This window comes from Hyaena hyaena, unplaced genomic scaffold (genome assembly GCF_003009895.1).
Source record: "Hyaena hyaena isolate Hyena2069 unplaced genomic scaffold, ASM300989v1 scaffold_775, whole genome shotgun sequence".
Classification (NCBI taxonomy): Eukaryota; Metazoa; Chordata; class Mammalia; order Carnivora; family Hyaenidae; genus Hyaena; species Hyaena hyaena.
This window is the reverse complement of record NW_024081400.1, coordinates 440,025-467,235: the sequence shown is the minus strand read 5'-3', so window position 1 is coordinate 467,235 and position 27,211 is coordinate 440,025. Positions and strand designations below refer to the sequence as shown.

Genomic DNA, 27,211 nt, shown 5'->3' with positions numbered 1-27,211 from the left:
GCTCACAAACACGCACTTAACAAAAACATGCACGACGTGCGTTTACTGGCGTAAGAATGTGAGCATGACTGCCACGTGGTCCCCAGTTCCGACTGGGCGGGCGGCAGCTGGAATGTGCCCCTTTATGCAGATCCCGCCATGTTTCCTTGAGAGAAGTCCCAAAACAGTTATTTCATAATTGAACATCACGTCTATCTTTTGGCTCTTGAAAACAGTTCTCAAATGTCCACAAGAAGCATCCCTGTGAGGCTGTCCCAGCAAAGCACGGGGACGTGCTCCGTGAGGGCTCCGGGTTCCCGCCCTCGGGGCACGGGCACAGCCCTGACCACAGGCAAAACGCTTGCTCGTGCGACAGCCGCCTCCTGCACGGCGCCCGCTCCCGTCCCGAACCCCTTCTGCTAAGGACACGGTCATCTCCCTTAGCATTTCACGCTGTCCATTTAATACCTGTCCGCGGACGCCCAAGGCCCAGGCCTCTGTCTGCTCTGGGCACCTGCGCTCCCCGGGGAGAGCGGCGCGGCGGCCCAGGTGACAAGGGGCTGCCTCGAGGGCTGCCGCGCAGCCCAGACACGAGCCTGACGCGCACAGCTGAGGACAAAGCAAGCACTGGCCGTCCCCACAGCTTTCCGGGGCTTCAAAATGCCTTAAGGCTCTGTCGTCGTCCTGCATCATGCGTGGCACTTTAGTATCTCTTCCCAAAAGGCCATCACTCGTTTGCCACAACGGGAAGAGCCAGGCTGCCACACTCAGGGAGGAGGGTGGCCGGTCTCAGGCCTGTTTCTCAAGGCGCGGCCCGCTGTGCCCCGGCCCAAGGCCACGGCTCCACCCCCCCAGGCACAGGGCACAGCCTGCAGGTCAGTGTCCCTTGTGTCCCCAGGAGCCCCTGCCCCTAGGCTCCCACACGAGCGCCCGGAAATCTCCGCGGGGCGAGTCCGCAGGTCTGCGGGAACGGCGGCCTTCTCGCTCCCCATGGCTCCGTCAACACAGACCCGGCATTTACCCCCCTCCTCCCACCAGCGGCCACGGTCACCTCCTGCTGGGGACAGCGAGGAGCCCCTGTCTGCTCTCCGTGCCCCTTGGGGTTTACTTTCACCAGAGCCGCTGGACTGCGATCCTTTAAAAAATATGTCACTTTTCTAATCGTGCCTCCACGTTCCCCTGCCGGACTCGGGTGAAAGCCAAAGGTCCCACACGGCCCCGAGCAGCCTGGCCTCCCCCCGGCTCTCCGGTCACTGCCGAACCCTGAGCCTCCTGCCTGACAACAAAGGCCTTTCCGCGGAGCGTGGCCTCCTGCCCCGCCGCCCACACCTGCCCACCGCTCTCCCTCCCCTCATCGGCGTCCCGCGAGCCGCCTTTCCTGGTGGATTCCCCGTCGCCTGTGACTTACTGGTTCTGTTTCTCCCAGACCCCCTCCCCCCACGCCCGCCCCCAAGTCCCACAGGAGAACGCAAGCAGCGGCGCCCAGCGATCCGCCCGTGTGGTCACCGCTGTCCCTGCATGCAGGCGGCGGCACGAGTCAAAGGAAGGGACCCCCACACCGGGGCGCGATCCGCTCCTCTCCCCGCGCTCTGCCGCCGGTGCCTCCCTCTCCGTGCCCTCCTCCTCCCCCTCCCCCTCCCCCTCCGAGTCCTCCGTGTCCTGCCCACTTAGGAGACTTCCCGCTAGTTGCTCTGGAACTTTCGTCGCTGCTGCGAATGTGGTATTTTCTCGATGGTGTTTCCCAACCAGCCACGGCCGCCCCCGGACACTCCCCTCGGGGATGTGTTCTTGTTGTAAGCTCGCGTTAAAGGTCTTTCGACCAAAGGGTTTAAGGTTTGCCTTTGTTTTCCAGGTAATTTTCACTTTCTACTTTACCACAATACAGTCAAAACCATGTACTACTAAACTGCGTTTTGCCCCCCTAAAGACTTTATGGTTTTCCTAACGGCCTAATTTGTTCAGTTTAATTTTGACAAATATCCTGCGATTATGGAGCAGGATCTACTAAATCAACGTTATTAACCCTGCTGTAAGTACTTTTCGTATCTATTTTATGCCGTGCTTGATCTGCAAATCATGAGCTGAATTACCCCTTTCCGACACAGTAGGTTTTCATGTATCCAAGTCTCCTAGATGTCCCCCACTTTTTACCAGACCTTGTTTGATTTTGTAAGTTTCGTATACATAGTCACATAACGTTATTCATATGACCACTATATTCACATACCGACATTCACAAAAATGTTATAAACCTCAGTCTCGCTGTTGATTACGTATGTGAGCAGCAGCCAACAACAGGGAAACCCTCTCCGCCCCAGGTGTCGCCTTGGAACCCTGCACTTCTGATACGTGGATTAACCCCCGCCTCGGGACTTTTGTTTTATCCGCTCTTACTCTAACCTCCCTGAATATTTCGTGCCACTTCCAGACAACACGTTCTGGCAACTTCTGCCTTCGGACTCTTGTCAAAACACAGTTGGGGAGTCACGCGCATTTACGTCTTTACTGCCACAAAGACGCACAGTTCTGCGGTTTTCTGGCTCTTCTGTGAGGGGCTCTACATTCTTTCTTTCCCCAACCCTCCGAGACCAGAAAAACACACATCCGTTCATCATCCTAAAGTTGGCTACATTTAAAAGAAAAAGTTTATTTCACTCTCAGCTTCAAGAGTGAAAAGTTTCTCTTTACTTTTTATATCAAGAAAATGTTCTGGGTTTCTTTGGCGGGGGACCACGATACCAAACATAGAGCAACTGGCACAATGTCACTTCCCGTACACGTTAGCACCCAATGGGCACAGTCTTGAACGTCAGACCCTGCACCTTACCTTTCAAATCATTCAGGCCGCGCACTATCCGAGTCCGCGCGCACACCCGCACTTAACGGCACTGACAGCAGCGCTCCCGGCTGTGTTTACGTGGCTTAACTCCCTAAGTCCTGTTTCCCTGCAGCTTCTCCTAGACTATACACAATAATCATTTAATCCCGAAACCCAAATAGCTCCCAAACCCACATTTCCCCCTCTGAATTTGGTGCCAAACAATTATTTAGTGGCTAACATCTGACCTGAACTCACAAGAATATATTTCACTGGAAAGGGCCAACATATTAACTAGACACGTTAAGAAATACAGAACAGATGTACCTTATTACCATCCTAAAATGTAAACTATTCCGTGACCAAAGCGCAGCTAGCACGGGGTGACGTACGTGCAGGCAGTTCCTAGCCCTGTCTGCTAGGAAGGCCAAGGCCCAACGACAGCCCAGTAGCAGCTAGCAACAACCACACGGAGCGCCCCGACCTTGGTTTCTGAAACCATTTTCCACTAAAACGAGAAGTGGCTGAATCCTGGGCTGGGGTGGGGAAAATACAGACGGTGCCAGAAGTTAGGGAAATGCCCCCTGAAAAGAAAGCAGGGCATGTTGAAAGGGCACAAGAATCCTGGGGCACCTGGGCGGCTCAGTCGGTTAAGTGTCCGACTTTGGCTCAGGTCATGAACTCCCAGTTTGTGGGTTTGAGCCCCAGGTCGGGCTCTGTGCTGACAGCTCTGAGCCTGGAGCCTGTTTCAGATTCTGTGTCTCCCTCCCTCTCGGCCCCTCCCCCAAATAAATAAAGATCACACTGTCTCTCTCTCTCTCTCTCAAAGTTAAAAGATTAAAAAAAAATTTTTTTACTTAAAAATAAAGAAGAAAGGAAGGACACAAGAATCCAACTGAAAGAGCTCCCAGGCCAGAGCTGGAGCAATGTGAGCAGCAAAATAATACTGATAATCCTGCGTATCATCCAGGGCCCCTCATACCGTCCGAACGGATACACACCTGTGAGTACACACCGGTATACCCAAAACATGCACGAGGGAGAAGAGGCCTCTTTCCCTTAGAGAAGCCTAATTAATAAACATAGAAGAATGAGGGAGAAAGAAAGTCACCACCAGAACAGCACAGTAACAAAATCCCCCCGCTAGCGCTGGATCAGTGGGAGGCTTAAGGAGAAACAGGCTACGTGCACAAATGCAGGAGCAGACAGGCCCTGCCAAGGCCAAGTGTGGCCTTTGCCCTTCGCTCCGGGAAAGAAATCGCCAGGTCCGTGGAAGGTCCAGGCTGGTAAGTCTATCTGTTTTCCTGGGTCGCAGGGGCAGCTCAACCTTGGGAGGGGCCACACGGACGGGCAGTCATCTGTGCAGACCTGATCAACGTCTAGGTGTGAAGCCCAGGTGAGCTCCCTGGTTGGCGATACTCTGTGTGCACTGTCACGCAATGGGAGAAGGTAGCACTGCCTACAAACTCCGGACAGACCAACCACCAGACGCCCGGCGCCTCCAGAAGACCAGCCAACCGCCTGCAAGGGAATTATGCCAACTGCCAACAGCTAGCCCACTGGATCAAAGCTCAGTTAGATCCAGCCTCTAGAAGGAATCATTCATTTATAGGAAACACAAGAAAGAGGAACCTGTTAAACTCGAGCACAGCGGTGAGTCCGCCAAATCTAGACTGGCCAACTCAACGGGACAAGCCACCCAGATTCTGCCACAAACACATGGGACAGAAATGAACAGAGAAACCTACAGATAGTAGAGAGACTTAAGAAACATACCAACAGTAATAGGACACTTGCTTGGAGTACGATTCAAGCAAATAGCTGTAAAAATCATTTACAACATCTGAGACAACAGAAAATTTGAACACTTAAGGAAATACTGTTTAAAAAGGTGACAGTAACATATGGGTTTGTTTCTTAAGTGTCCTTACCGTTTAAAAATAATGTGAAACTATTTAAAACATTAAAAATAGGGGCACCTAGGGCACCTGGGTGGCTCAATCAGTTGAGCGTCCGACTTTGGCTCAGGTCATGATCTCACGGTTCGTGGGTCCGAGCCCCACATCGGACTCTGTGCTCACAGCCTGGATCCTGCTTCAGATTCTGTGTCTCCCTCTCTCTCTGACCCTCCCCTGCTCACGTGGTCTCTCTCTCTCAGAAATAAACAAAACATTTAAAAAAAATTTTTAAACACTAAAAATAAGTAAAACCACTTACTTCTACAGATAAAAACAAATAAAACTACCTCCACAGATGTCACCCAAAAGCAATGAATCAATGTAATGTGTACCATAGACCTGAATGTTCAGTGTTCTTTTTCCTTCGAGTGGAGGTTACCTATCAGGTTAAACAAAAGCATCTGGCTCCCTTCGCTGACTGCCTAGTCTGTGCTAGATTCCTCCACTCTACGACGTCCTCCACCACCACCACCACGTACTTTCTTCTGTTATCCCCGCAAGGGCCATGGGGACACTTCGTGAACCCACCATGAAGGGAACCCTTCCCCGGTCACAGTGGACATGGCCATGAACAATATTCGCTATAGGGCAATATGTGCTTTAAGAAAACGGATTAACAGAAAATAGGGACTGATTTTAAAGCAGCCATGATATTAAGGAAAAAAAGCTATAAGACTATATTGCTAACCCTACATGCTCTTTGATAGTCTTCAAATAACTTTTAGATAAAGGGACACATGAAATACTCGAAAAATGGTATTAGAAGTCGTCGCTCTTTCCTGTACAGAAGAATTTCCCAGTTTCTTTACGCACTGCATCCCACTATTCCATTTTCTGGATGGACGACAGACAGACGCATGGCGCCACAAGCCAAGGTCTTGCCTGGCCCACTCAGTGTTTTGTAAAAATTCAAAAAAGTCGGCGCTTTAAAATGACCAGGTGTTTACATAACTGAACTACACATCCACAATGCCACACGCCACCCAAGGGCCCCATCCCCAAGCCGTTCCCAATGCCAAGGTCGGGGGGCCAGTTGCCATTTGGCAGCAAGTTCCCACCTCTGCTTTTGTGACACGTGACCAGTCTGTCCTTTACTGCCGCGGCCTGTTGGGCAGCAGACCCTGGAGCCTGCCGCCACTAACCTTCACACAGCTCTTTCAGGTCGAGAAAACATCTCCAAATGGCCGCTGGAAATTTCACCGGTATTTTCTTACGTTCGCATAAAGGGCATTTTGAACGTAAAAGGAACACAAAGAACGCAGAAACACCTATTCCATGTGTTTCTCCTCATTACGGCCCAGGGTGACTCGGGTCCCTCGCTCCCCCAGGACACACAGCCTCACCTGCATCGCTCCCAGCTCCTTTCTGCTTTTTTTTCTTGGCTAGATGAATGGCTCGGGAATCAGTTCTTGCTGAGCCCCCACTTTCCTGGGACCAAAGAAAAGCGTGTCAGTCACTTGTTCCAAACAGCAAAGGAAGGGGAGTCAGGGAGCTACGGACATGTGCTAAGTCTGCCTCCCGTACAGAGTAGAGTCCAACAGTCTCTGAGGATCTCCAGCAAAGGTTCACGGAGACTCAAGTGCTACATCCAGTTCCGGTGACAACAGAACGAGAGGTGGAACAATATATACATAATTTTATTATCCAGAGAAGCAAAGTTTATTCCTCCAAAGTCTAAAACATATTAAAATATCTTATACAGAAACAGGTATAAAAAGAGTTACACACTTCTCTGCTGTCTGAAACAAATCACCAGCTTCCCTTGGTGGTTCAAGGTTAATTAACTGCACCACTTCTCAACATCTTCCAGAACATGCCACACGATACTAGTACGGCAGGCCTAGGGAGGTCCTACTTTATCCCCACCACAGAGGCGGAGGCCGCCCTGGTAGAGGGGCCCGGCTCACCAGTTATGTACGTCAGAACTGTAACTATGGTACCCAATTCAGGAAGTTTACTGAGGGGGCCAAACGGTATTCAAATGGGACTTCGCTTCTGTAAATTTGTGAACGTTCTGATGTGAAAAATAGCTCAATACTTATCACAACGAGATGAAAAGGAACAGCCCTCAACAGCTCGCGGCATACCTGTAACCCATTCACCACACACCTTCTGTGCTCAGAGAATCGAGGCAGCCCAACGTCACACAGCTAGCGAGAAAATGAACAAGGAGTCAGGATCGAGGTCATGGCGGCTTCTCCTGCCTCCACCCACAGCTGCGGCTCTGGAGATACCGTGGTACCGAGAACTCATTTCCCAAGGCACCAAGGCTCTCCGCACAGGCCCGGCCTCCCCGCTGATCTCTGAGCCTTGGCCATCTCCCGTCCCGGGCCAGTCACCAGGTGGCCTGGCCACTGCCACGGCCGCCCAGACAGAGGCTGGCAGTGTGGCAAGGCCACCGCCAAGTGAGAGCCGCCAGAAATGGTACGACGGACTGTGCCTCTCTCAGACCGACAGGCTCCGTGGTAGATGGGTTACCACATCCCTCATGCTGGATTCTAATTCAAAGGATTTCGTTTTTTTTTAAACTGTGGTAAAATAGGACTTAACATATGGAACAGCGGAAGTATCACCGTCAAATTTAACCCGTGCCACAAAGACAAAACCTATTTGATCATTCCCATCTGAGACTGAGGGAAAATAATCAGACTCTCCCCCAAGAATCTTTAATTAAATTATTTTAAATTAAATTATATTAAATGTATTAACTGACATAAATATAATTAAAAGCATATCAACTGTCGAGCCTCAAAACTGGAGAAGTCCTCTCCTAACCCTCCAGAAACAAAAGCTCACAAGCCACTCCTCTCTCTTGTTAATTCTAATTAAAATAAATTTTTTTTCTTTTGCATGGTTTTAAAGTTTCCATTAAACCTGGTGTCATGATTCCTCTTCCTCGAGGGCTGTTAGTAAGTCTAAGGGCCTCTAATCCCGTGGAAAGCACAAAGGCAAAACATTTCAACATTACGAAATACCCCATTTTTTTTTCAAGAAACACATCATCACAGAATCACAAAACTCAAAAGGACCTTAGAAATCATCTTAGCCAAACCCTCTCATTTTAGAAATAAATGAGAACTTAAGGCTCAGACAGGATAAGTGATTTCCTCAAGGTCCTAAAAACTAGTCAGTTCCAGACTCAAGATCAGAACTCAGATTTCCAGACTTGTAGTCCAGGGCTCCATCTTTCCGCAAACCAGTAAGAAATGTCTGCACACGAGTGATTAATCCAGAACATCCTCAAGACTGAGTGTAAGAGAAGCGAGTTACACGGTGGTGACTGAATAGAGCACTTCATACCAAATAGAAGGTGCCGGTCCCCGCACTGAACCCCGCGTCTTTCTGGGGACTGTGCTTCTCCGCAGGACTGCAGGGCGCCAACCGGGGCGCCCCTCGGCTCCGCTCCTGCTGCCTGACGGGATCGGGGCCCGGGAGCGAGTCCAGTTCCACTTTGATGGGAGCCAGCAGCTCCGGGCTACTGGTGCTTCGAGGTGGGGGGCTCGGAGAGGTCGACGCAGCGGTGCCGTCTGCTAAGTCTCCTGCGGTCAAAGCCTGCGGGTCCTGACTCAAGTTCCTCACGGGCAGCGCGACCAGACAGCCTAACGCCCCCGCGCTGACCGTCTGCATGTCGTCCACACTGAAGCTGCCTTGCTCAAGAACTGTGGCCGCTGTCCCAAGGACCAGAGGGCCGTCCAGGCTTGGAGGAACGTCACTGTGGGTCACCAGCACAAGCGGGTCCATGGGCCCCAAGGAACTATTATTCGCAGGGAGGTTCCCGCCAAGGGAGGAGCTCACAGAGGTGACGTCAACAGTCAAGATGCCCGAGCTCAGCGCCTCCTCCGAGGCCCCCGCGGCACGCCCGCCGTCCCCGGGAGCATCAGAGAAGAGCGCTGCCAGGTCGATGTTGTTGAGCTCGCTCTGGCCTGGGCTGCCGAGCTCACTGCTGTGTGGAAGAGAACTCGCAGCTCCAAGCTGGGGGAAGAGATCTGAAAGAGAAACGAATACTCTGGTTGTTTTATGCCCTTGAGGAGACTACAAAGGTTTGGCCTGTGCTTTGGACATTAGGTCAGCAAGCGCCCCCATCAATGCAGCTCCTATACCTCCTGCACCTGCTCGCTGCCTGGTGCATCGAAGGTGGTCACACACCAAAGGAAGGTGTGATAACCTCATCGGGCGTGTTACAAACACTGGCTCCAATCCGTAGACCGACAGGGATTCCTCCAGACCAGGAAGGATTTGAGAGTCTACGTGATGTCTCACAAAGTCCCGTCAACTGGTAACAGGAAGTGGCAAGACTTGAATTCCTGTCTTTCCCGCTTCAAACCCAATGCTCTTTGTGCTACACAACAGGAACTGCCCTCAAGAGGACTGTAAAGCCTTCCGCAGAACACAAATCTTCAGAAGTCAGACATAAGCTGCACTCTGGCTCTGGGGTATTTTTGGAATCAGCTTGTATCAGCTCCTGTCTCATCAAAATCTACACCCCACCCCACAACAAACTGGAGTCATCTGAGAGTGATCGGCGGGAATGAAAACTGTTCTGCCCCACGTGCCCGGGAATCAGGGCCCTGCCTCAAGGCCCCAACTCCAGGGACCGCACAGAACTTGGACGCCAGCCACAGGGCACCCTGGGGTTGCGCTCCCTCCGTGCGGCTTCTCCTGATGGGCTCCCCTTCCCCCACCACCACTGTATTTCCAACCTCTGTCACTCTGACCTCCCCCTGGGCCATGATCATCTCCAGGGTGGGGAGTCTATCTGACCCACACGGTCCCTTCAGCACCAGCATTTAATGACTACAGCAGAAATAATTCTAACAAATCCCTCTTGAGCCTTAATTGTTCATTCAGTCTCAGTCATTGGTCATATCAGTCTTTAAATACTTGATTCTTTGTTGTTCAATTAAATACTTTAAACAGACTACCCTTGGAGGAATAATGAACATTAACCACACTTTAAAAATATTCCAAGGAATATTCAAAGCAGGGATTTATGCACCCGTACACCCAATCCCCCACCCCAGATCCTAGGACTCTTCAAGCACCCAGCAAACAGGAAAATGGGAGCACAAAATATCTGGGAGCCAAACAGGGCCTCAAAGTTATTCCTTCCCAAAAAAATCTCTACCCAAAGCTTCTAGAACGTGCCACTGCCTGGCCAGAGGGAAAAGGCCCCCTCAGTTCTCTGGCTCTATTCCGTCTACACCGACTGTTAGCTAATCCCAAGCAAGCTCCTACTTTCCAGCTGTGCACACCAGCTCCGAGTGCCTATTATAGTTCTAATGCAGACCTATGAAGGAAATCTACTACAGACAAACGAGTTAATAACCAAATTCCGAATATATCTTCTCGAGGTGTTACACTACCTCAAAGTTTCAAGACAGTATCAAGGGGCACCTGAGTGGCTCAGTCGGTTGAGTGACTCTTGGTTTTGGCTCAGGTCATGATCTCACAGTTCATGGGACTGAGTCCCGTGCCAGACTCCGTGCTGATGGTGCACAGCCTGCTTGGGATCCTCTCTCTGCACCCCTCCCACGCACACATGCCCACTCGCACGTTCGCTCTCAAAATGAATAAACTTGGAAAAAGATCACAGTGCAAACAGATACCAACTTGTTCATAAATTTCCATTTACCATTACATTAATTTCGTAGATATTGACTGGACACCTGTCATTGCAAGGCCCAGATATTCAGAAATCATTAAACATTAATAACTACAGCTTCTAGCCCAAGGTTACCATTGTGACCTCGCTCTACCAACTCTCCGTGTGACCTTAGACGGGTCCTTCTCCTTTCTACCTCAGCTTCATCAGGGACAGGGCTGTGAGGACGCTCCTGCCCCAGAAGCACCAGGAGGTGAACTCCAACAGCCAACCCAGACCCTGGCAGAGCCCCTGGCAGAACTGATCCACAACAACGGACGTTCCCAAGCACCCGTTTCTCACGAGGCTGGCACTGGGACACCACCTAGTCATCTACCCCTGACCGCGGCAGGAAGAACAGCACATGCGTCAGTCAACGTCACATTTTAATTCAGAGCCTGGGAAACACAGGCACCCAGAAATAGCTAAGAGGCTCTCACATCAGACAGAGACTAAGGAAGCTCATCTGAATAAACGATGCCATCACTGGCTTCTGAACGAGCCAGGCCAGGAAAGAGGGAAGCACAGCAGCAAAGACGAGGCGCGGTGCACAGCGTCCCACAGCGCCAGCTCTCAGCTGCTAGTGGCGAGGGTAAGCGTCAGAGACAGAGGTGGGAATCGACCACGAAAGGCCTCGCCCGCCAGCCTAAGGCTCTTGACTGGACTCTGTGTGCTGAGGTGACAGCCCCTGACGGGAGTCCTCACAACGCCGAGAGGTTAGAGGGGCAGCTTCAGTACAAGGCTAAATAGCAATCGCTGTGCGGGCCACAGGCGTGAAGCGACCGCATCTCCACAGGAGAGGAAGAAGCAGAAGAAGAACTGCTCAGGTTCTCGTCGTGCTTTAAAGACGAGGAAACGGGGGCCTGCAGACCCGGGCCTGGCCAGGAAGCGGCTGCGCCCCACGGCCGGCGCTGCCTGTCGCACAGACGGCCGGGAGCAGGGCCCAGGGAGCAGCACACCCGAGTGACCTTCGGGCGAGCCAGGACTTCACGGAACAGGCCCCGCAGGCCGGCGGGAGCGCCCCACGGCAGGGGCAGCGCGCGGCCGCCGAGACCCCTCGATGTCCTGCCCGTGGGGCTGTGCACGCAGCCTGGGGAGGCGGCCTGTCAGTCCCGGGCCGCCACGGAGCCAGCCAGCCAGGCTCTCGCGTCCCCCGCAGCCCCTCTCCGGCTGCTGCGGCGGTTCCCTCTCTGCCTCCCCTCTCCAGGCCCTCAAGCCAACTACCCCCCACGCCCGCGCCCCTGCTGTCTGGTCTTCAAGGACTGTCCTCACCTCGGTGCTGGGACGGAGGAGAGGAGACAGAAGGGAAGTACCCAGAGGCCTCAACGGGACAGAGAAAGAGGAGTGAAGGAGACCGGAATGGGCGAGAGGCAAGCTCAGAATTCAGGACAAAGGTCTCAGAGGGAGACAGATTTAGGAGACCCATATTAGGAAAAGCCAACCAAGGAGAAGACTGATAGACAGATAAACAGATAAGTGAATAAATAAGAAGATAAAATAAACAAATAAAAAGTGGGCGACTGAATACTTCTCAAGAAAAGCACTTCAGAGGCAAGGGAAGGAACAGGGGTCAGGGGTCAGAGGCAAGAGGTGGGAGGGGAACCCGACGGACGCCACGGGGCTTGGTGGCACCGTCCGCGGGCTGGCGCACCCGCGCCAGGCTCGCCCCAGGGACTCCCGACAGCTTCGGAAAGGAGCGGAGGCAGGAGGGACGTGCTTGCTCCCCCAACACACGCCGCGCTTACACGTGGCTGCAGCGCCCCGGGAGGGAAGGAAGCCCGAGGGGAGCAGACCTGGGCGCCGGCTGTGCTGACGGACCACGTGCGCCTTCATGCTGTGCTGGGAGGCGAAGCGCCTGCTGCAGCTGGAGACCGGGCAGCGGCTCTTCGGGGCGCCCACGCCCTGCAGGTGTTTCCGGGAGTGGATGTAGAGGCTGCTGCGGGCGGAGAACCTGGCACAGCACCCTGGAACAGAACGGGCAGCGCGCGGTAAGCCTAAGGACGCCCAAGGAACCAGCGCTTACCTTCCACCCATCAGAACCGTAAGACAATGCAGTCCAGGCTCTGACCACCGGCAAGGGACAGACGCAGTAACCCCGGGGCGGCATCGCAAGCACAGGGGCCAAAGCGGGCTGGCCGCCCCCAAGCCCGGCCACTTTGCCGCGCACGTCAGGCCAGCGGGAAACCATCAAGGCCCGAAAGACTCAGGAATAGACTTTGACACCCCTCCCCCTCCTGCAGGGGGACCTGCTCCAGGGAGAAAGCTATCACCTCAGACAACTACGTTACGACGCGAGGTACAGTGGACAATTTGACCGAAGTCCTCTCTGTGTCCCGCTGTCATCTGTGGGCCCAGTTAAACATTTGTTCACCGAACCGTCACTTGTTTCACCTTCCTGTGAATTGCTTTCCTTCCCTTTGAAAGTCCCAGGCCCCTCCCCCGCTTCTGTCCAGCTCAGGATACACAGGCTCGTGTTGCCGGACCGGGAGTCTCCTGCCTGGGCGGCCTCCCGTGCGTTCGAAACTAACTTGCATGTTCCGTTCATCTGTCTCCTGTCGATTTCAGTTGGTCCAACCAGACCCACTGGAAGGGGGCAGAGAATACTTCTCCCTCCGGATACAAGGAATTAAGTTGGAAAGCAAACTGTATTTAAAAGGAGATACAACGTTCCCCTGGGCTGTGCGGAAGACACACAACCTTGGACAAGTCGACTCTGGGCCTGCTTCTTCACCCACCTCACAGGGCTGCCGGGCAAAGTCAGTCAAATGAAGTGTTAAACAACCCCTTAAAAATTCAATTGCTAAAAACGTACACCAATCACCTACACTCAGCTACCACCTGTAACGTTTAGAGCCGGAAACTACCTCAACAGATCACCAAAGCCAATTCCTCTCCTTTGACCACCGAGAAACTGATGCCCAAAGGGACCCAGCACGTGACCCTACACCAGGCGGAGGCGGCAGCGCCTCGCTAGCTGTGGGACGGCTTGGCCCACAGACCTGCACGCACGTCAGAGGGAGAGCGAGCCAAACTCAAAAACTCCACCACCAACCCCCCCCGGCCGCCCCGCGGCCCTCCTGCCCTGACCTCTGCGCCGTGGGGACACGGACAGGGAAGCGGGGCTCTGGGCAGCTACGGGCCTGTGAGCTGGTGGGGACACGTGAACAGCCAGCTGTCCCGACAAAGGGGAGAAACAAGCAGAGCTAGTGCCATCAAGCGTTCTGGAAGCAAGAAGAAACGGCGCACCTCCTGAGGCGAGGGGAAAGGGCTCAAGAGGCAAGAAGCATCTGAGGTGACCGGGTCCTGACCAAGCTGGGGTGCACACCAGAGCGTGGGGGGGGCGGTGCATGCAGGCCGCGAAGGGCAGCGGGGCGGGCAAAGCCTGACACTAGGTCAGCCCCTCCCGGCCACGTGGCCTCACTCACTCTTCCTGGTGTCCCTGTCCTCTCCTTGCCGGTGGGAGGGACGCCGGCCGCACGAGGGGTATGAAAACAATCCGAGCCTACAGAGCGTCCGCAGCGCCCAAGGAGGTGCAAGGAGCACGGCTGCGCTGCGGCCCCGCCTCGGAGCGGCCTGCTCGCCCCCATGCGGGGGGGAGGCCTCTTTTAGGAAAAGAGGCTCCTGAGGATAGAACTCGGCCAGCTGACTAAGGGCCCCGGCTGCCTCCGGGAGGAGCTGTGAACCGACTTCATTCTCAGGTGAAGCGCCAAGCCCGCGTCCAGGCCGGGCCCCCACGAGAACACTGGGAAACCACGAGAGGGAAGGGCCGCCCCCAGGCCCGGGCGCGCTGTGCACAGCGCGTGCTCTGCTCCACCCGGCGCCCGGACTGCCCTGCCTGCAGGGCCCTTCTCCAGCCGGGACAGGGGAGCGGATCAAACAGGGTCCCCAAAACGCTTCCCACCAAACTGCTCTGCCAAGGCCGGGGGTCCACCCCGACAGGGCTGCCCGTCACTCTTGCCGCAGTGGTTTCCAGGTTTTAAAATATTTGCTAATGCAACAGGGGACAAAATAGATTTCGTTTTAATTTGCACATGCCCTGACGACCAGGAACACGACCATTTTTTCCATGTGTGTTAACAGCAGCCTTTTTTTTTAAATGTTTGATAACCACCTTTTCTGTTTAAGGCGACTTCATTTATTTAAGGTTGTATTTTTTAAAGCAATTTCTACACCCAACGTGGGACTCAAACTCACAACCCCAAAACTGAGTCACACGCTCCACCGGCTGAGCCGGCCAGACGCCCCACGCCTGTCTTTTCATAACTGCAACGTTATCTATTGAGATCTGCGCCCATTCTTTACAAATCAATCGTGCTTTGTAAGTGCTCAGCGCCCCACATCTATGGCAAGTGACCCGCCAAGGGGCAGAGGAGCAGAGGAGGGACAGAAGCAGCCCGTCAAGGACAAACGCCACGGGCATCCTCTCAGCTCGCGTTCCCCGCTTACACGAGGGCCACGTACACGTCCCGCCCTCGACTCTGCACACCGCACTAGGTACGCCGCCGCCGTCGCCGAGCACACACCGTCCTCGCTCGGCCACCGTGTCCTCCCTCAACGCGCTCGCTGCTGCGTGGCCCTACCCTCTCGTCTCCTCCAGGCCCTGTGAAAAGACGGACGGTGGTGGTGTTTTGGTTTTTACCATGAAACACTTCAAGCAGGAAAAATGGTCTCATCACCCAGACGTAAGAACGATCAATTCTTATTTAAAAAAAAAAGTTATCAACCCTCCGCCAACCCGAAAGAGGGTTCTAGGACCCTTCCTGAGGCTCCCGCCCTCACCTGCAACCCCTTGAGAAGAGCGCTCTTCGACCACGCACCGCTGAGTCACCCCATCTGCCCCCCCAACCCACCAGCTCAGCCCACACCTGCCCGCAGCCCCGAGGACACAGGTACGGACAGGCAGAAGCCTTGCCCCTCCTCCAGAGCCAGCTACACCCTTCCTCTCTGGCTCAGGGGCCTCCAGGACAGGGGTCGGCGCAGGCCACCCCCCGCCTCACCGGCGCTCACCGCTCAGGGCGCTCGAGCAGGGCGCCCCTGACCCCCGAGCCTCCCTGGCACACCCACTGAGCCTGTCACAGGAGCCCCCGGCTCCTCGCCCCCCGCCCCCCACGCTCCTGCACCACCGCGCCCTCGGGACGGCCCTTCTCCTTCCCCACAGGTCCGCCTCCGCCGGCTCCAGGGCCACCAGCGGGGGCACCCTCCCCACCCCTTCCCAGGGCCCTCCCAGGGCTCCCCTTCCCTTCCTCACGTGCGTCAGTGGTGGTCCCCAGGGTTCTGGGCTGGGCCTTCTCTCTTACTTACCAGCAACAGGAATGGCGACAGGAGAGGACATCTCCTGCTTCCTATGGGCCCCGACTCAACCTGTCACCTCACAGAGCCCTCCTGCAGCCCTGTGTGGCTTTAGGACCCCCTCAAAGATGACGAAAAGGGGCGCAGAGCGCTCGCGCTGCTCACCAGAGGTTACAGTGACTTACGTGGCGGGCTCGGGGTGGGCGTCCAGGAAGCCTGACTCCAGCCCCGGGGCCTTCGGTCACACCACGCCACGCCTGGAGCGCCCACCCACGTCCGCAGGTAAATCACCTCCCCCCCGAATCCCACGAGCAGTATGTCCCCGCCACGGGGGACCTAAAATGCGGCCCCTCCTCGTCCTTTCAGCCCCGCGTGCCCACCTCCAGCGAGGTGCTGGCCCCGATGCTGCCTCCCCCACCCCACGGCCCCGAGTCCACACCCGCTGCCACGCGCTGCTGTGCACCAGCTCCCAGCTCCCCCCCAGGGCTCCAGGAAGGGTGCGGGTCACCTCCGCGTCCCTGTACGTTACTGGCCCACGTGGCGCCCCCACCGGAGCTCCGACGACAGAGGGCTGTGTCCTGATTAAACTATCGGTATTATCTCCGCGACGTTCTAGCAACTGGTCTCAGGTTCACGTTGGTCTCTATTAACCATTTTCCAGATAAGGAAACTGCAGCCCGGAGAAGCCGGCCTGAGATCAGCAACGCAGCGAGGAGGGCCAGGACTCGGATTCACAACCGCACACCGACCGCTCCGCCCCCGCGGCACCCCTGCAGCACCCCCGCGGCACCTGCAACAGCCCCAGCGCGGACAGGCCACGGGGCTGACCGCTGGCCAGTGAATCACACCTCCGGGGTTTCAGAGAACAAAACTTCCTAATACACTTTTCAAAAGGCCAGCCTGACTTTACTGCTGCCCAATCACAGTGCAAACCGCTACCCTTTATGGAGTCCGTGACAGGTGCCAGAGGCCAGAAGAGGCAATTGCACACGTTATTTGCCCCTAATCCTCACAACCACCAAACTAAACGGGTAATAACGAGAGCCATGGATGGAGTGAGTGAGCCGTGGAGCCAAGACTCTAACCGGTCTGATGCCGAGGTCTGCGCAGCACGCTGCTCCCGCGGGAAAGCACGGATGTAAGATCCAGCTAATGAAACCTAAGGCTGCAACTTACACTCAGCCCGTCTTCAGGCAAGTATCACTTACCTTTAAACAAGTCAGATACCTTTAAACAAGTCAGACTCTCAACAACCACGTGGACGTGCGCTGGTTTAGAGCTCAAAGGAATGTGTCAAAAACCCACCTTCCACAGGACACTCGAATGGCTTTGTGCCCAGGTGGGTGATGCTATGACCTTTCAGGTGCTCTGCTCTCGTGAAGGACTTCCCGCAGCCTTCCACGGGGCATGTAAACCTCCGATCGTCGTCGTGCTTCCTGCCAGGACAGAGAAACGGGGAACGGCAGTTACTCCCACCGCCCGGAGACACCCGGCCGCAGAGGTGACTCTTTGCATTAAGTTCCGCATGTTACGAACTGTCAGCGCTGAAAGAAAACGATCAGTTACGTATCAGAAAATCTGAATTCTCTCTGGTCCCTGTGGGCAGGGTTGCAGTTTAGCTGCCCTGTAATTAGAAATTCTACTTTGGGGCACCTGGGTGGCTCAGTCGGTTGAGCGCCCGGCTCTGGCTCAGGTCATGATCTCAGTTTGTGGGTTCGAGCCCTGCATTAGACTCTGTGCTGACAGCTCAGAGCCTGGAGCCTGTTTCGGATTCTGTGTTTCCCTCTCTCTCTGACCCTCCCCTGTTAACACTGTCTCTCTCTCTCTCTCTCTCAGAAATAAATAAAATGTAAAAAAAAAAAACAAAAACTCTACTTCAACGACAGGCTGACCTGAGAGTCGGACCCGACACTTAGTGCTGCTTCAATCTGAACAGCTGGCTGCCGAATGTATTGATGAAGTGACTTCCACAGTTTAGAAACTCTGGTAAGAAGCAAGGTTTCCAAGCTACCGAGGGCAAAGGACGCGCGCACAGAAAACCAACGGCAATCCTCAAGTCCCTACATAAATGCCACCCTTTCCTGTGTTAGCATTTTTATAGTGAGCCCCTCACCCCCAGGTGGGCAAGCACAGATAAGCCGCTCAATCTCTCTGGGTCCCAAGGCAACACAGCGAGAGGGACACGGAAGCCAGAGTTACTGTGAAGGTTAAAGGAGACGCATACGTCCAGTGCTGACCATCCCCTGCACACAGGCGAAGCCCCGTGTCACTATCACCGTGGAAGGTTTGTAATGACAGAAGGAAGCTCCTTCTGTCTTAAAATATTTCAAAAAAGCTCCTAACATTTAAAAAATATTGGCGTGTACGTGAAGTAAACAAATTACCCTTAAAAACAAGTACACGCAGAAAAACTGACATAGGTGATCGGATTCGGAGTGGTTTCCTTGTCACAGCTCTCCGAGTTTTCCAAATTAGCTACAATGGGCTCCTTTTCTTAGAACTTGAAAAAAAAAAATAAAAGCCAACAGATACATGTCATCCGGAGGCTCCCGCTGTGGACACGCACCAAATTCCTTCTCCACCCCAGTAGCTCAACCGAAGCGCCAAGAGTACCTTTTGTGCCGCAGGAGTTTGGACATGCTGGTGAAGGTCCAGCCGCAGCTGTCGGAGTCGCAAACAAAAGGTCTTTCACCTTGGAAAAGACAAAAATTACACCTCGTGATCACACACGCGAGCTGCCCCGAAGACAAACCGTGGGCGCAACGGCGCCGCGCTCCCTAGCTGCTTACCCGTGTGACTCCTCAGGTGAATCTTCAGGCGACAGGCTTTGTCGTACTGTTTGCTGCACCCGGGAAAGGAGCAGGAGAAGAGCTCTTGTTCCCGGAAGTGGGCTCGGTTATGGGAGAACAGGGCGCTCACCGTGATGAAGGTCTTCTCACAGCCTGAACGAGGAACACAGACGTGGCTCAGCGGCGCGACAGACGCCACGGACCCCGGCGAAGCGCACCGCCGCTCCAGGACACGCTCACGGCGAAGCAAACGAGGAGGAAAGGAGTCCGAGGGGCCTCCAGGAAGGTACCACCGTGGCCGCGACCACCGAGGCCTGCTCCCGAACGGTGGCTGAGGGCAGCCAACGGGCACGTGCAGGCCACCTGCTGTGATGGGACTTGGGTGCGAAGCCACCGATCAGGGCAGCAACGTGCTCCCAGGTCCACAGCACGGATCGTGCTTACGTCTGGGACCTCTGATGTCAGTCCTGCCAAGGCGACACCAAAGAAAACCCAACGAGAGAGATTAGAGCCTAAGGAACAAGGGTTCTGCCTGGTAGGGTTGCGGTTGGAAGGGCCACAAACCGTTGTTATACCAAGACTCTGTCACCCCCCTGGGGGTGATGCTGTGTCCTCTACGCTTACAAACGTCCTCCGTGGCCTCCTCTGTAACTGGCAATATCCCCCTTCGATGCCAGGTTTCTCTTTTTTCCTTCTGCCTGTTTCCCCCGGGTACCCTGCTGTCAAAGGCTACCAGAGTCTTCACTCGCCTTCACCTGTCTGTCTGTCTGTCTGTCTATCAACCCCAGTTGTGCCACCAGGAAGGAGTCTACCTCAGCAAGTCCCAGACCTCCCGCATCAAAAGCTCTCCTCTAACAAAAAGGTTCAGGGTCCAAACGGAATAGAAAATGCCAGGCTGTAAGATGCCTACCACGTATCTTTGATGCAGCTCTTCTCAGAGCCTTTAACGTCATCCATCGTGCCTGTAGCAGACGCAAGCTGCACGTCCCGCATCCAAGCACTAGCCCCAGGAACGCTACTTTCCCCAGCAACACCCAACTGGGATATGTTTATCTTCCTACATGCCCTAAAATCCTCCTCTTTAGCATACATCTGCCCTGCCTCCCCACCCCCAGCCAGGCCCTATTTTGGGCTTTGATGTATTCAGACACTCCAACAGGTCAATCTCTCAGCCTCAGCAGGGTCCACCCTCCCTGCAGTCACAACCAAACCCTGTGATCTGCCTCAGGCGATCTGTCCTCCGCAGAACCCCTCACCATCCCACCACCTAGGCAAACTCAGGCCTTCACCGGCCCCCCTCCTGATCCCACCCGTCTTAAACACCCCACTGATCCACTCAAAACTCTCAGGGGGCTGGGGCGCCTGGGTGGCTTAGTCGGTTGAGCGTCCGACTTTCGCTCAGGTCATGATCTCGCGGTTCGTGGGTTCGAGCCCCGCGTCGGGCTCTGTGCTGACTGCCAGCTCAGAGCCTGGAGCCTGTTTCAGTCTGTGACTCCCTCTCTCTCTGACCCTCCCCTGCTCACGCTGTCTCTCTCTCTCTCCTAAAAATAACTAAAACATTAAAAAAAAAAAACCTCTCAGGGGACCTTCGTACCCTGAAGGAAGCTACAGCCCTGACTTTCCTAGTATTTTACTTGGAACGATACTCCTGCACTTGACTAGGGAGCAGGCTACCAGCATCATTCGATTCACAGTGGTCTCAACCCACATTCTCCTTAGAGGGACGCACAAGACAGTCTACAAGCCCGTGGGAAGAAAACAAGCCACTATTAGCATGTGTTTTTCATTCTACCCTTTCCGAACCCCTATGTCTGACTGCATTTTATGACACACGCTGCACGTATACAACAGACACATCAGTAACAAGCTGGGCGGTGCCCGCCATGTAGGCCAGTTTTGTTTCGATGAACAGGACATGGGAGGCCCCTCCCCCTGAACTGGCCCCTCCCACACCTTTCCAGCTTCACTCCCCACATCACGGCCTGTATTCACTGCCTTAGCTCTGCAGCGTCACACCCCCCGCCAAGATCAACTCCTGCCCAGACGGGTATCTTCTCTTCGCCCTGGGATGGCAATGCTTCCCCTTCCAGCACCTAAACCTGCCGATCCTGGAGAGGTTTATACCCTACAGCGCCTGCCTTCCCTGCCACTGCAGGCAACGCTGGCGGAGAAGGAGCCCTCCCCTGGATTTTATCTACACTGCTGGGCCTCAGACTCTTCATCTGCAAAACGAGGATAATTTTTAGGACTTCCCCACACTGTGAAGTCCCAAGGAAATGAAAGCATCAAAGGCACCAAAGCGCAATGCACCACACACCTGTGGCTACCCTAGCATCTGGCCCAATCGTCTGTGCTCCTCCCACACCGGAGTGCTCCCCGCGGAAATATCTGAGAAACTGAGCCATTTCTAAGCAATGAAAGATCCCAGGAAACAAAGGCCCCACTCCTAAGTCAAGCATCTGGGAAGACGCTTGATCGCTTTCATTAGCCTGAAGCACCTTAGGAGAGAGGCCTGTGGCCTCCACCGTGGGGAAGGCAGGCTGTCACCACTGTGCTACCTCGCTGTCGAAATCCCCGCAGCGATGCAGAGTGGAGGTACCAAACCGAACCACCTGGAAAGGGCTGGAACGCAGACACCAGGGTGCTCCGTTCCCGCCCCTCGCTCTCGGGCCCACGGAATTGAAATCCTGCCCGAGTGAGCCGCAGGACGCGGGGCGCCGCCGCCCCCACTCTGCGCGGCTCAGTCCGGCCCCGCGGCCCCCCGAGCCCGCCCGCAGGCCCCTGGCGCGCGGTTACCGGGAAAGTCACACTTGTAGGGCCGCTCGGGCTCGAAGTGGCTGCGCTGGTGGGAGCTGAGCTTGGCGTGCGTGGGGAAGCGTTCGGAGCACACCTCGCACTTGAACAAGTTCTCCTGCTCGTGGCCCTTCATGTGCGCCTTGAGGTTGTACACGGTGGTGAACTTCTTGCCGCAGCCGCCCACGGGGCAGCCGAAGGGCCGCAGCTTGTCGTGCGACTGCAGGTGCCGCTTGAGCTTGTAGGACGTGGTGAAGGCCCAGCCGCAGCCGTCCAGCGGGCACTTGAAGGGCCGCCGGCCCTGGCTGCTGCCGTGCGTCACCAGGTGCACCTTGAGCTGGTGCTTCTTGGCGAAGGAGAGCGCGCACTGCGGCTCGGGACAGCGGTAGCCGGCGGGGCCGGGGCCCGGGGGGCCGCGGCTGCCCTCGGCCGGGCTGGCGGCCTCCTCGCCCCCCGGCGGCGGCGGGGGCGCGGGCGGGCCCCGGGGCGGCTGGCCGGACGGCGGCGGCGCGGCGGCCAGCGTGAAGACGCCGCGGTCGAAGCGCACCAGCAGGTCCTGGCTGTTGATGGTGACGGTGCCCGCGAGGCCCGCGAGGCCCGCCGCGGGCTCGGGGGCGGCGGCCGCCGCGCCGCTGGGGCCCTGCTGGGGCCGGCCGGCCGGGCTCGCGCCGGCGCTGGCCCCGACCTCCCGCCGCCCGGGCGCCTCGGCCGCGGCGCCGCGCGCCACTTCCAGCAGCACCACGAAGGAGTCGCCGCCGTCCTCCGGGGGCGGGGGACTCGGCCGCGGGCCCTCCGACGCCGCCCGGGCCTCCCCGCGCAGCGGCCCCGGCCCGCCATCTTCGGGGCCCCGCAGCAGCAGCAGCCGGCGGCGCGCGGGGCCGGGGCCGGGCGGCGGCCCGGGGCCTCGGCGCAGCCGGCCGGGGCCGCCGCCGCCGCCATGTTGGGGTCCGCGCGCGGTCGGCGCGGCCAGCAGCTTCGGAAGGTCCATCTTGGGCCCAGCCGCGGCGTCCCAGCCGCCGCCTCGGAGGAAGCGCCGTCCGCCCCGCCCAGCCGTGCGCGACGCCGTGCGGCCGCCAAAGCCCGGCGCGGAGCACGGCCGGAGTCCGGCCTGGAGCTGCGCGTGCGCGTGCGTCTGCGCCTGCGCCTGCGCCGCGGGGCGCCGCGCGAGGCCTGCCGGGCCCGGGCTGGCCGGCGCGGGCGCGCGGGTGCCGCTGGCCGCCGAGCCCCCGGGGCTTCGGCCGAGGCCGACCTCGCGAGCTGCGGCGTCCCCCTCCGTGGGGACCGGTGCTAGCTTTCCACTGGGCAGGGGATCAGTAACGGCAGCCGACGGTCTTCACACTCGCAAGGGTGAGGAAACTGAGGCCCTGGCCGTTCGAGTGCCTTGCCCGAGGTCACAGCCAGGAGCCGGGAGAGTCAAGGTCGCGGCGCCAGGCGGGGCTCACGGAAGTGTGAGCTCGCTGAGGCGCCCCGCTGCCTCTGGCACCTCGCCCGCGGACCCGCAGCGCCCCCGATTCCCGCCCCCCACTCCCTGCCCACGCTCTTCCAACTGCCTTTCCTCCTAAACTTCCTAAAGCCTTGCACCTCCCGCAGCCCTGACCCAACTGTTGCCGGAACTCCCCCACCCCACCCCTCACTCCGGGCGCAGTCGGGAGCGCCCCCACTTTGCTTCACGTCACTGCCCTCCTGACCCAAACCCCTAGGTCACGACTAGCTTGTTAGGGAGATAACGCAGCAGCCGCTCCCCAGCCTCCACCATGCCCTCCACCCAGTCTCCTTAGGGCATGGTTGTGTCCTGACTTGGTGCACCCCGTTGCTGTCTCCCCCACATTTCTCACCACTTTACCCCTCACTCTACAATCCGATCCCCGATCCCCTCCCCCCCCCACCCCCGTCTTTATTCCAGTTCCTCCAACAGGCGAAGCCAGTTCGACCCTGCACAGCTTGGTCTCTGATTCCTATAGGAAGACTGGCCTTCCGATCACGTACACTCTTCACCCAGCCTCTTATTCTCCCCCGCCCCTCTGATTTGCTTCTGCTTATAGCTCTCAAGCTATTTTTTATTTGCCCTTTTCCTGGATAATTCGTGGTCTATGTCCCCCTCTGGAATGTAGACTCCTTTAGCGCGGGAACCGGGTCAGTCTCATCCACCCCTGTATGCCCAGAGGCTAACAGGGAAGACTCTCTGCTAAATATTTGGCTTATCAAAAGGAGTTTAAAAATAAGGTACATAAAATATACTGAAAAGAATAGGGAACACCATACGTATATATAAATGTAAGTATGTATATATAATTTATGCGCCAAACTGTATTGTCCCCAGGCCATTCCATGGAGGAAAGAATAATGTTTTCAACAAATTGTTCTGGGACAGCTGGATATCTACATAGGAAAGAATGAATCTGGGCCCGTACTTCCCAGCAGATGCAAAAAGTAACTCAAAATAGATCAAAGACCTAAACGTAAGAGCAAAAACTGTTAGAAGAAAACAGTACATTTGGGTGACCTCGGATTACGCGATGGTTTCCTAGGTATGAAACCAAAACACAAGCAATGAAAGAAACAAATTGGGCTTCGTCAAAACCAGAAACTCTTTTACGTCTAAAAACACTAAAAAGGAAGTGAAAAGACAACCCCAGAGTGGAAGAAAAATTTGCAAATCCTGTATCTGATAAGCAACTACTACCCAGAATATAGTTTTAAAAACCTCTGACCCAACAGCAAAAAGACAACCCAACTGAAAAACAATAGATTTGAATAGATACCTCTCCAGAGATGTACAGATGGCCAATGAGCCCATGAAAAGATGCTCAACATCATTACTCATTAGGGAAATGCAGATCAGAACCACAAGGATATAACATTTCTTCTCCACTGACAGCTATAACTTTTTAAAATGAAAAAGCACAAGTGTAAGGATGAAGGAAAAATTGGAACCCTCACACACTTCTGGTGGGAATGTAATCTGGTGAAGCCGGTGTGCAAGAAAGCGTGTCAGCTCCGCAAAAGTTAAATACAGAATTTTCCTATCAGCCAGCAATTCCTTTCCTAGGCATATACCCAAGAGAAATGAAAACACATTCACACAAAAACCTGTCTGTGAATGGTCATAATAGATTATTCTAAAACTTTTTTTTTTAATGTTTGTTTATTTTTGAGAGCAACAGCGGGCAAGCAGGGGAGGGGCAGAGAGAGAGGGAGACACAGAATCCAAAGCAGGCTCCAGGCTCCGAGCTGTCAGCACAGAGCCCGACGCCGGGCTCGAACCCATGGACTGCGAGATTGTGACCTGAGCCAAAGTCAGGCGCCTAACCGACAGCCACCCAGGAGCCCCCATAGTAGATTATCCATAATGCTACATAATGAAAGGTGGGAACAACCAAGTGTCCATCAACAGGCAAATAGGTAGACAAAATGTGGCATACCCACGTGACGGAATATTATTCAGCCATAAAAAGGGATGAAGTACGGAAGCAGGCTACAACAGCAGTGAACCTTGAAGACGTGCTAAGGGGAGAAAGCCAGACACAAAACACCACATACTATAGGCTTCCACTCATCTGTCTAGAAAAGGTGACTTTTCTGGCCATGTGCCAGAAAGTAGATTCGTGGTTGCCAGGGAATGGACAGTAAAGGGAAATTGGGACTAATTCCTAATAGCTATGGAATTTCTTTTTGGGGTGATGGAAACACCCTGGAATTAGACATAATTAGACTCAGTTGTGTCAACTAAAAACCACTGACTTGTTCATTCTAGAACAGTAACTTTACATTCTGTTAGGACTCTGCTAAAAATACATCGTTAGGAAAAATCAATGCATGCATTGTTTAGAAGGATCCCGTTTGTATAAGGAGGGAAAAACGATGTGTATGTTCATGTACTTGCATACCCTTAGAAAATTTCTAGAAACATTCACAAGACACTGCTAGTCCTTGTAACTGCTTCTAAAGAGAGGTGGGGAACGAAAGGTACCTTCCCTTAATTCTTCTGTCCTGTTGACTACTTGCCTTTTTTTTAGATCATGAATGGAGGTTTTGTTTTTGTGGTTTTATTTTCATTCCAGTGTAATAAACATATAGTTTATATTCGTTTCAAGTATACAATATAGTGGTTCAACAATTCGACACATTACTCAGTGTTTCATCACAGTGCGTGCACTCTTAATGCCTTCACCTATCCCCCCCCCCCCGCCCCGCCATCACCTCCCCTCTGGCAGTTTGTTCTCTATGTTTTAAGAATCCAGGGGGCGCCTGGGTGGCTTAGTCGGTTAAGCGTCCGACTTCGGCTCAGGTCATGATCTCGCGGTTCGTGGGTTCGAGCCCCGCGTCAGGCTCTGTGCTGACTGCCAGCTCAGAGCCTGGAGCCTGTTTCAGTCTGTGACTCCCTCTCTCTCTGACCCTCCCCTGCTCACGCTGTCTCTCTCTCTCTCTCTCTCCTAGAAATAAATAAAAATATTTTTTAAAAAAAGAATCCAGTAGTTTTTTGTCTCTTTTCTTTGTTCATTTCCTTGGTCTCTTAAATTCCACACATGAGTGAAATCATGGTATTTGTCTTTCTCTGACTTATGTAGTTTAGCATTATACTCCCTAATTCTATCCGCGTTGTTGCTAATGGCAAGATTCCATTCTCTTTTATGGCTGAATAATATTCCATCGTATCTTTATGCCACTTCTTCCTTATCCATTCATCGGTCGATGGACACTTAGTCTGCTTTCATATCTTGGCAGTTGTAAATAGTGCTGCATAAACATAGGGATGCATGCCTCCCTCTGGATTAGTGTTTTTGTATTCTTTGGGTAAATACCCAGGAGTGCCATTGCTCCATCTACAGTTCTATTTTTAACTTTCTGAGGAACCTCCACACCGTTTTCCACAGCGGCTGTACCAGTTTGCGTTCCCACCGACAGTGCACGAAGATCCTTTTTTCTCCACATCCTCGCCAGCACCTGTTTCTTGCGTTGCTCATTTTGGCCATTCTGACAAGTGTGAGGGGATAACTGATTTGCAGTTTTGATTTGCATTTCCCTGACAAATGATGGTGAGCATCTTTTCATGTGTCCATTGGCCATCTGTATGTCTTCTATGGAGAAATGTCTGGTCACGTCTTCTGCCCGTTTTTATTTGGATTATTTGTTTTCTGGGTGTTGACTTGTATAAGTTCTTTATATATTGTGGATACTAACCTTTTATCGGGTATGTCATTTGCAGATATCTTCTCCCATTCCATAGGTTGCCTTTTAGTTTTGTTGCTTGTTTCCCTGGCTGTGCAGAGCTTTTTATGTTGATGAACTCCTAATAGTTTAATTTTGCTTTCGTTCCCTTTGCCTCCGGAGACCCACTAGGAAAATGTTGCTATGATCAATGTCAGAGAAATGACTGCCTGTCCTCTCTTCTAGGATTTTTATGGTTTCGGGTCTCACCTTTAGATCTTCAGTCCATTTTGAATTTATTTTTGTGTATGGCCTAAGAAAGTGGCCCAGTTTCATTCTTTTGCATGTTGCTGTCCAGTTTTTCCAACACCATTTGCTACACTGTCTTTTTCCCATTGGGTATTCCTGCCTCCTTTGTTGAAGTTAATTGACCACGTAATCATGGGTTTGTTTCTGGAGACTCTATTCTGTTCCACTGATCCACCCATGTGTCTGTTTTTGCCAGTACCATACTATTTTGATTACTACTGCTTTGTAGTATATCTTGACATTTGGGATTGTGGTACTTCAGTTTTGTTCTTTTTTCAAGATTGCTTTGGCTATTTGAGGTCTTTGTGGTCCCATACAAATTTTAGAATGATTTATCCTAGTTCTGTGAATTAGATTGATATCTTGAAAAGGATTGTATTAAATCTAGAGATTGCTTTGGCTAGCATGGACATTTTTAAAAGATTTAGTCTCCCAATCCATGAGCACAGAATGCCTTTCCGTTTCTTTGTGTGATTTTCAATTTCTT

The 27,211-nt window shown here is 54.1% G+C and overlaps 1 protein-coding gene across 2 annotated transcripts in view; it reads right to left on the bottom strand.

Moving 5' to 3' along the window:
* ZXDC (ZXD family zinc finger C) overlaps window positions 1–22,302 on the bottom strand; it is a 36,545-nt gene extending 14,243 nt beyond the window's left edge. The window contains exons 1-8 of one of the 2 annotated variants that reach the window (XM_039218518.1): window positions 21,271–22,302; window positions 18,475–18,627; window positions 18,299–18,377; window positions 16,991–17,121; window positions 12,190–12,360; window positions 8,056–8,741; window positions 6,843–6,905; window positions 6,099–6,183 (exon numbers count right to left, since the gene is read on the bottom strand). In XM_039218518.1, the coding sequence (XP_039074449.1) occupies window positions 6,099–6,183; window positions 6,843–6,905; window positions 8,056–8,741; window positions 12,190–12,360; window positions 16,991–17,121; window positions 18,299–18,377; window positions 18,475–18,627; window positions 21,271–22,255 (2,353 nt within the window). In that variant the 5' untranslated portion in view covers window positions 22,256–22,302. The remainder of the gene's footprint in view (window positions 1–6,098; window positions 6,184–6,842; window positions 6,906–8,055; window positions 8,742–12,189; window positions 12,361–16,990; window positions 17,122–18,298; window positions 18,378–18,474; window positions 18,628–21,270) is intronic. The other variant, XM_039218519.1, reaches the window with a different exon arrangement.
* Window positions 22,303–27,211: the final 4,909 nt, after the last annotated feature.